Source organism: Petromyzon marinus, unplaced genomic scaffold (genome assembly GCF_048934315.1).
Source record: "Petromyzon marinus isolate PM22_M1 ecotype Great Lakes invasive population unplaced genomic scaffold, UKy_Petmar_22M1.pri1.0 PM_Scaffold_52, whole genome shotgun sequence".
NCBI classification, from domain to species: Eukaryota; Metazoa; Chordata; class Hyperoartia; order Petromyzontiformes; family Petromyzontidae; genus Petromyzon; species Petromyzon marinus.
Window position 1 is genome coordinate 140,001 of NW_027423524.1, and position 9,385 is coordinate 149,385.

Here is a 9,385-nt window from a genome sequence, read left to right on the forward strand (position 1 = left end):
TGTTGTTGTGGTTGTTGTTGTTGATGTTGCTGTTGTGATTGTTGTTGTTGTTGATGTTGTTGTGGTGGTGGTTGTGGTGATTGTTGTTGTGGTTGTTGTTGTTGTGGTTGTGGTGGTTGTTATTGATGTTGTTGTGGTAATTGTTGTTGTGGTTGTTGTTATAGTTGTTGTGGTGATTGTTGTTGTTGTTGTGGTGATTGTTGTTATAGTTGTTGTGGTGATTGTTGTTATAGTTGTTGTTGTTATAGTGGTGGTTGTTGTTGTTGTTATAGTTGTTGTGGTGATTGTTGTTGTTGTTGTGGTGATTGTTGTTATAGTTGTTGTGGTGATTGTTGTTATAGTTGTTGTTGTTATAGTGGTGGTTGTTGTTGTTGTTATAGTTGTTGTGGTGATTGTTGTTGTTGTTGTGGTGATTGTTGTTATAGTTGTTGTGGTGATTGTTGTTATAGTTGTTGTTATAGTGGTGGTTGTTGTTGTTGTTGTTATAGTTGTTGTGGTGATTGTTGTTGTTGTTGTGGTGATTGTTGTTATAGTTGTTGTTATAGTTGTTATAGTTGTTGTTGTTATAGTGGTTGTTGTTGTTGTTGTTATAGTTGTTGTGGTGATTGTTGTTGTTGTTGTGGTGATTGTTGTTATAGTTGTTGTGGTGATTGTTGTTATAGTTGTTGTTGTTATAGTGGTGGTTGTTGTTGTTGTTGTTATAGTTGTTGTGGTGATTGTTGTTGTTGTTGTGGTGATTGTTGTTATAGTTGTTGTGGTGATTGTTGTTGTTGTTGTGGTGATTGTTGTTATAGTTGTTGTTGTTATAGTTGTTATAGTTGTAGTTGTTGTTGTTGTGATTGTTGTGGTGGTTGTTGTTGATGTTGTTGTTGATGTTGTTGTGGTGGTTGTTGTTGTTGTGGTGATTGTTGTTATAGTTGTTGTTGTTATAGTTGTTATAGTTGTTGTTGTTATAGTGGTTGTTGTTGTTGTTATAGTTGTTGTGGTGATTGTTGTTGTTGTTGTGGTGATTGTTGTTATAGTTGTTGTTGTTATAGTTGTTATAGTGGTTGTTGTTATAGTGGTGGTTGTTGTTGTTATAGTTGTTGTGGTGATTGTTGTTGTTGTTGTGGTGATTGTTGTTATAGTTGTTGTGGTGATTGTTGTTATAGTTGTTGTTGTTGTTGTTATAGTGGTGGTTGTTGTTGTTGTTATAGTTGTTGTGGTGATTGTTGTTGTTGTTGTGGTGATTGTTGTTATAGTTGTTGTGGTGATTGTTGTTATAGTTGTTGTTGTTATAGTGGTGGTTGTTGTTGTTGTTGTTATAGTTGTTGTGGTGATTGTTGTTGTTGTTGTGGTGATTGTTGTTATAGTTGTTGTTATAGTTGTTATAGTTGTAGTTGTTGTTGTTGTGATTGTTGTGGTGGTTGTTGTTGATGTTGTTGTTGATGTTGTTGTGGTGGTTGTTGTTGTTGTTGTAGTGGTTTTTGTTGTTGTGGTGATTGTGGTGATTGTTGTTGTTGTGGTTGTTGTTGTGGTTGTTGTAATTGTTGTTGTTGTTGTTGTGGTGGTGGTTGTTGATGGTGATTGTTGTTGTGGTTGTTGTAGTTGTAGTTGTTGTTGATGTTGTTGTGGTTGTTGTTGATGTGGTGATTGTTGTTGATGTGGTGATTGTTGTTGTTGTTGTTGTTATAGTTGTGATTGTTGTTGTAGTTGTTCACCACGCTCGATGCTGAACCCGAGTCGCTGACCCCTGCGCGACCTTTCCAAGTAGCAGAGCCGCAGCCCCGCCCCTTCCGGCTGAGACCCCGCCTCTTCCGGCCACGCCCCCTCGTCGACAGGCCACGCCCCCTTCCCCTCCTCCTGGCCAATGTCGTCGCAGGAGAAGGCCGGATTGTCGATGCCGCACTTCACGCCGCGTCTGATTGGTCTGCAGGGTCGTGGTGGGTGGGGGGGGCATTGGGGGTGGGGGAGTGTAGTGTATAGTGTAGTGTAGTAGTGTATAGTGTAGTGTATAGTGTAGTATTGTATATTGTAGTAGTGTATAGTGTAGTAGTGTATAGTGTAGTAGTGTATAGTGTAGTAGTGTATAGTGTAGTAGTGTATAGTGTAGTAGTGTATAGTGTAGTAGTGTATAGTGTAGTAGTGTATAGTGTAGTAGTGTATAGTGTAGTAGTGTATAGTGTAGTAGTGTATAGTGTAGTGTATAGTGTAGTAGTGTATAGTGTAGTAGTGTATGGTGTAGTGTATAGTGTAGTGTATAGTGTAGTAGTGTATAGTGTAGTAGTGTATAGTGTAGTAGTGTATAGTGTAGTGTATAGTGTAGTAGTGTATAGTAATGTATAGTGTAGTAGTGTATAGTGTAGTGTATAGTGTAGTAGTGTATAGTGTAGTGTATAGTGTAGTAGTGTATAGTGTAGTAGTGTAGTGTAGTAGTGTATAGTGTAGTGTAGTAGTGTATAGTGTAGTAGTGTATAGTGTATAGTGTAGTAGTGTATAGTAGTGTATAGTGTAGTAGTGTATAGTGTAGTAGTGTATAGTGTAGTAGTGTATAGTGTAGTAGTGTATAGTGTAGTAGTGTAGTGTAGTAGTGTATAGTGTAGTAGTGTATAGTGTAGTAGTGTATAGTGTAGTGTAGTAATGTATAGTGTAGTAGTGTATAGTGTAGTAGTGTATAATGTAGTAGTGTATAGTGTATAGTGTAGTAGTGTGTAGTGTAGTAGTGTATAGTGTAGTAGTGTAGTAGTGTATAGTGTAGTGTATATTGTAGTAGTGTATAGTGTAGTGTATAGTGTGGTAGTGTATAGTGTAGTAGTGCATAGTGTAGTGTATATTGTAGTAGTGTATAGTGTAGTGTATAGTGTAGTAGTGTATAGTGTAGTAGTGTAGTGTATAGTGTAGTAGTGTATAGTGTAGTAGTGTATAGTGTAGTAGTGCATAGTGTAGTAGTGTATAGTGTAGTAGTGTATAGTGTAGTAATGTATAGTGTAGTAGTGTATAGTGTAGTAGTGTATAGTGTAGTAGTGTATAGTGTAGTAGTGTATAGTGTAGTAGTGTATAGTGTAGTAGTGTATAGTGTAGTAGTGTATAGTGTAGTAGTGTATAGTGTAGTAGTGTATAGTGTAGTAGTGTATAGTGTAGTAGTGTATAGTGTAGTAGTGTATAGTGTAGTAGTGTATAGCGTAGTAGTGTATAGTGTAGTAGTGTATAGTGTAGTAGTGTATAGTGTAGTAGTGTATAGTGTAGTAGTGCATAGTGTAGTAGTGTATAGTGTAGTAGTGTATAGTGTATAGTATAGTGTAGTAGTGTATAGTGTAGTGTATAGTGTAGTGTATAGTGTAGTAGTGTATAGTGTAGTGTAGTGTGTATAGTAGTGTATAGTGTAGTGTATAGTGTAGTAGTGTATAGTGTAGTAGTGTATAGTGTAGTGTATAGTGTAGTAGTGTATAGTGTAGTGTATAGTGTAGTAGTGTATAGTGTAGTGTATAGTGTAGTGTATAGTGTAGTAGTGTATAGTGTAGTAGTGTATAGTGTAGAAGAAAATAGTGTAGTGTATAGTGTAGTAGTGTAGTAGTGTATAGTGTAGTGTAGTAGTGTAGTAGTTTATAGTGTAGTGTAGTAGTGCATAGTGTAGTGTGTAGTGTAGTAGTGTGTAGTGTAGTAGTGTATAGTGTAGTAGTGTATAGTGTAGTGTAGAGTGTCGTAGTGTATAGTGTAGTAGTGTATAGTGCAGTGTAGTAGTGTATAGTGTAGTAGTGTATAGTGTAGTTGTGTATAGTGTAGTAGTGTATAATGTAGTATTGTATAGTGTAGTGTATAGTGTAGTGTATAGTGTAGTAGTGTATAGTGTATAGTGCAGTGTATTAGTGTATGGTGTAGTAGTGTATAGTGTAGTATATAGTGTAGCAGTGTATAGTGTAGTAGTGTTTAGTGTAGTGTAGTGTATAGTGTAGTGTATAGTGCATAGTGTAGTAGTGTATAGTGTAGTAGTGTATAGTGTATAGTGTAGTGTATAGTGTAGTGTAGTAGTGTATAGTGTAGTAGTGTATACTGTAGTGTAATAATGTATAGTGTAGTAGTGTATAGTGTAGTAGTGTAGAGTGTAGTAGTGTATAGTGTAGTAGTGTATAGTGTAGTAGTGTATAGTGGAGTGCATAGTGTAGTGTCGTAGTGTATAGTGTAATGTATAGTGTAGTGTGTAGTGAGTGAGTGGGTGAGTGAGTGAGTTGGTGAGTGAGTGAGTGGGGGGGTGAGTGGTGAATGAGTGAGTGAGTGGGTGGGTGAGTGAGTGGTGAGTAAGTGAGTGGGTGAGTGAGTGAGTGGGTGAGTGAGAGAGTGAGTGGGTGGGTGAGTGGTGAATGAGTGAGTGAGTGGGTGGGTGAGTGAGTGGGTGAGTGAGTGAGTGAGTGGGTGAGTGAGTGGGTGAGTGAGTGAGTGAGTGGGTGAGTGGTGAGTGAGTGAGTCAGTGGGTGAGTGAGTGAGTGTGTGAGTGAGTGAGTGAGTGGTGAGTGAGTGGGTGAGTCAGTGGGTGAGTGATTGGGTGAGTGGGTGAGTGAGTGAGTGGGTGAGTGAGTGAGTGGGTGGGTGAGTGAGTGAGTGGGTGAGTGGGTGAGTGAGTGGGTGAGTGACTGAGTGAGTGGTGAGTGAGTGGTGAGTGAGTGGTGAGTGAGTGAGTGGGTGGGTGAGTGAGTGGTAAGTGAGTGGGTGAGTGAGTGAGTGAGTGGGTGAGTGAGAGAGTGAGTCGGTGAGTTAGTGAGTGAGTGAGTGGGTGAGTGAGTGAGTGGGTGAGTGGTGAGTGAGTGAGTGGTGAGTGAGTGAGTGGTGAGTGAGTGAGTGGGTGAGTGAGTGGGTGAGTTGGTGAGTGAGTGAGTGGGTGAGTGAGTGAGTGGGTGAGTCAGTGAGTGGGTGGGTGTGTGAGTGAGTGAGTGGGTGAGTGGGTGATTGAGTGGTAAGTGAGTGAGTGGTGAGTGAGTGAGTGGTGAGTGAGTGGTGAGTGAGTGAGTGAGTGGTGAGTGAGTGGTGAGTAAGTGGTGAGTTAGTGAGTGAGTAAGTGGTGAGTGAGGGAGTGGTGAGTGAGTCGTGAGTGAGTGGGTGAGTGAGTGAGTGAGTGGGTGGGTGGGTGAGTGAGTCGGTGAGTGAGTGAGTGGTGAGTGAGTGAGTGGTGAGTGAGTGGGTGAGTTGGTGAGTGAGTTAGTGGGTGAGTGCGTGAGTGGGTGAGTCAGTGAGTGGGTGGGTGTGTGAGTGAGTGAGTGGGTGAGTGGGTGATTGAGTGGTAAGTGAGTGAGTGGTGAGTGAGTGAGTGGTGAGTGAGTGGTGAGTGAGTGAGTGAGTGGTGAGTGAGTGGTGAGTAAGTGGTGAGTTAGTGAGTGAGTAAGTGGTGAGTGAGGGAGTGGTGAGTGAGTCGTGAGTGAGTGGGTGAGTGAGTGAGTGAGTGGGTGGGTGAGTGGGTGGGTGAGTGGTGAGTGAGTGAGTGGTGAGTGAGTGGTGAGTGAGTGAGTGAGTGGGTGAGTGAGCGGGTGAGTTGGTGAGTGAGTGAGTGGGTGAGTGAGTGAGTGGGTGAGTCAGTGAGTGGGTGGGTGTGTGAGTGAGTGAGTGGTGAGTGAGTGGTGAGTGAGTGAGTGAGTGGTGAGTGAGTGGTGAGTAAGTGATGAGTTAGTGAGTGAGTAAGTGGTGAGTGAGGGAGTGGTGAGTGAGTCGTGAGTGAGTGGGTGAGTGAGTGAGTGGGTGGGTGAGTGGGTGGGTGAGTGGTGAGTGAGTGAGTGGTGAGTAAGTGGGTGAGTGGGTGAGTGAGTGGGTGAGTGACTGAGTGAGTGGTGAGTGAGTGGTGAGTGAGTGGTGAGTGAGTGAGTGGGTGGGTGAGTGAGTGGTAAGTGAGTGGGTGAGTGAGTGAGTGAGTGGGTGAGTGAGAGAGTGAGTCGGTGAGTTAGTGAGTGAGTGAGTGGGTGAGTGAGTGAGTGGGTGAGTGGTGAGTGAGTGAGTGGTGAGTGAGTGAGTGGTGAGTGAGTGAGTGGGTGAGTGAGTGGGTGAGTTGGTGAGTGAGTGAGTGGGTGAGTGAGTGAGTGGGTGAGTCAGTGAGTGGGTGGGTGTGTGAGTGAGTGAGTGGGTGAGTGGGTGATTGAGTGGTAAGTGAGTGAGTGGTGAGTGAGTGAGTGGTGAGTGAGTGGTGAGTGAGTGAGTGAGTGGTGAGTGAGTGGTGAGTAAGTGGTGAGTTAGTGAGTGAGTAAGTGGTGAGTGAGGGAGTGGTGAGTGAGTCGTGAGTGAGTGGGTGAGTGAGTGAGTGAGTGGGTGGGTGAGTGGGTGGGTGAGTGGTGAGTGAGTGAGTGGTGAGTGAGTGGTGAGTGAGTGAGTGAGTGGGTGAGTGAGCGGGTGAGTTGGTGAGTGAGTGAGTGGGTGAGTGAGTGAGTGGGTGAGTCAGTGAGTGGGTGGGTGTGTGAGTGAGTGAGTGGTGAGTGAGTGGTGAGTGAGTGAGTGAGTGGTGAGTGAGTGGTGAGTAAGTGATGAGTTAGTGAGTGAGTAAGTGGTGAGTGAGGGAGTGGTGAGTGAGTCGTGAGTGAGTGGGTGAGTGAGTGAGTGGGTGGGTGAGTGGGTGGGTGAGTGGTGAGTGAGTGAGTGGTGAGTGAGTGGTGAGTGAGTGAGTGAGTGGGTGAGTGAGTGGGTGAGTTGGTGAGTGAGTGAGTGGGTGAGTGAGTGAGTGGGTGAGTCAGTGAGTGGGTGGGTGTGTGAGTGAGTGAGTGGGTGAGTGGGTGATTGAGTGGTAAGTGAGTGAGTGGTAAGTGAGTGAGTGGTGAGTGAGTGAGTGGTGAGTGAGTGGTGAGTGAGTGAGTGGTGAGTGAGTGGTGAGTAAGTGGTGAGTTAGTGAGTGAGTAAGTGGTGAGTGAGGAGTGGTGAGTGTGTCGTGAGTGAGTGGGTGAGTGAGTGGGTGGGTGAGTGAGTGGGTGAGTGGTGAGTGAGTGAGTGGTGAGTGAGTGAGTGGTGAGTGAGTGAGTGGGTGAGTGAGTGGGTGAGTTGGTGAGTGAGTGAGTGGGTGAGTGAGTGGGTGAGTCAGTGAGTGGGTGGGTGTGTGAGTGAGTGAGTGGGTGAGTGGGTGATTGAGTGGTAAGTGAGTGAGTGGTGAGTGAGTGAGTGGTGAGTGAGTGGTGAGAGAGTGAGTGAGTGGTGAGTGAGTGGTGAGTAAGTGGTGAGTTAGTGAGTGAGTAAGTGGTGAGTGAGGAGTGGTGAGTGAGTGTAGTGAGTGGGTGAGTGAGTGGGTGGGTGGGTGAGTGGGTGAGTGGTGAGTGAGTGAGTGGTGAGTGAGTGAGTGGTGAGTGAGTGAGTGAGTGGGTGAGTGAGTGAGTGGGTGGGTGTGTGAGTGAGTGAGTGGTGAGTGAGTGGTGAGTGAGTGAGTAGGTGAGTGAGAGAGTGGTGAGTGAGTGCTGAGTGAGTGAGTGGTGAGTGAGTGGTGAGTAAGTGGTGAGTTAGTGAGTGAGTGAGTGGTGAGTGAGTGGTGAGTAAGTGGTGAGTTAGTGAGTGGGTGAGTTAGTGAGTGAGTGAGTGGGTGAATGAATGAATGAGTAGGTGTGTGAGTCAGTCAGTGGGTGGGTGTGTGAGTGAGTGAGTGGGTGAGTGAGTGGTGAGTGAGTGATGAGTGAGTGAGTAGGTGAGTGAGAGAGTGGTGAGTGGTGAGTGAGTGGTGAGTGAGTGCTGAGTGAGTGAGTGCTGAATGAGTGGTGAGTGAGTGGTGAGTGAGTGGTGAGTAAGTGGTGAGTTAGTGAGTGAGTGAGTGGTGAGTGAGGGAGTGGTGAGTGAGGGAGTGGTGAGTGAGTCGTGAGTGATGTTACTCACGTTGCTGAGAATTCGCGGTCACAGTCTGCAAAGTAATGAAAAATGTTCCTCAAAGACACAGACAAAGCTCCCCCAGGTAGCCTCTAGCAGGGCTGTAGGGGCAAGTGCAGTTACACAGACACAGACAAAGATCCCCCAGGTAGCCTCTAGCAGGGCTGTAGGGGCAAGTGCAGTAACACAGACACAGACAAAGCTCCCCCAGGTAGCCTCTAGCAGGGCTGTAGGGGCAAGTGCAGTTACACAGACACAGACAAAGCTCCCCCAGGTAGCCTCTAGCAGGGCTGTAGGGGCAAGTGCAGTTACACAGACACAGAGGGGGTGGGTGACCAGCCCAGCCCGGCCGCCTTGTCTCTCCAATTCGAGCGATGTTCACTGTAACACCACCCACTACACCACCACCACCACCACCACCACCACACACCACCACACAACACCACACTACACCACACAACCACCACTACACCTGCACCACTACACCACACCTCGACCACTAAGCAACCATCACCACACACCACCACACACCACCACTACACCACCACTACACGACCACTACACCACCACCACTACACCACCACCACTACACCACCACCACCACTACACCACCACTACACCACCACTATACCACCACTACACCACCACTACACCACCACCACCACTACACACCACCCAGTACACACTACGTATGGTGCTACATAATAAGCGTATACAACACTATACACTATACACTACATTATACACATACACTACACTATACACTACACTATACACTACATTATACACTATACACTACACTATACACTACACTATACACTACACTATACACTACACTATACACTACTATACACTACACTATACACTATACACTACACTATACACTACATTATACACTATACACTACACTATACACTACACTATACATTACTACACTATACACTACACTATACACTACTACATTATACACTATACACTACACTATACACTACACTATACACTACTACACTATACACTACTACACTATACACTACACTATACACTACTACACTATACACTACTACACTATACACTACACTATACACTACACTATACACTAAACTATACACTACACTATACACTACACTATACACTACACTATACATTACACTATACATTACACTATACACTACACTATACACTACACTATACACTACACTATACACTACTACACTATACACTACTACACTATACACTACACTATACACTACACTATACACTACACTATACATTACACTATACACTACACTATACACTACACTATACACTACACTATACACTACACTATACACTATACACTACACTATACACTACTACACTATACACTACTACACTATACACTACTACACTATACACTACACTATACACTACACTATACACTACACTATACACTACACTATACACTACACTATACACTAAACTATACACTACACTATACACTACACTATACACAATAAATTACTACACTATACACTACACTATACACTAGACTACACACTACACTATACACTACACTATACACTACACTATACACTAAACTATACACTACACTCTT

General features: G+C 44.2%; 1 protein-coding gene across 1 annotated transcript in view; it reads right to left on the reverse strand.

Moving 5' to 3' along the window:
* LOC142923447 (uncharacterized) overlaps positions 1-9,385 on the reverse strand; it is a 33,767-nt gene that overhangs the window by 23,884 nt on the left and 498 nt on the right. The window contains exons 2-3 of the mRNA XM_076064560.1: positions 7,801-7,825; positions 1,701-1,909 (exon numbers count right to left, since the gene is read on the reverse strand). Coding sequence (XP_075920675.1) covers positions 1,701-1,909; positions 7,801-7,825 — 234 coding nt within the window. The remainder of the gene's footprint in view (positions 1-1,700; positions 1,910-7,800; positions 7,826-9,385) is intronic.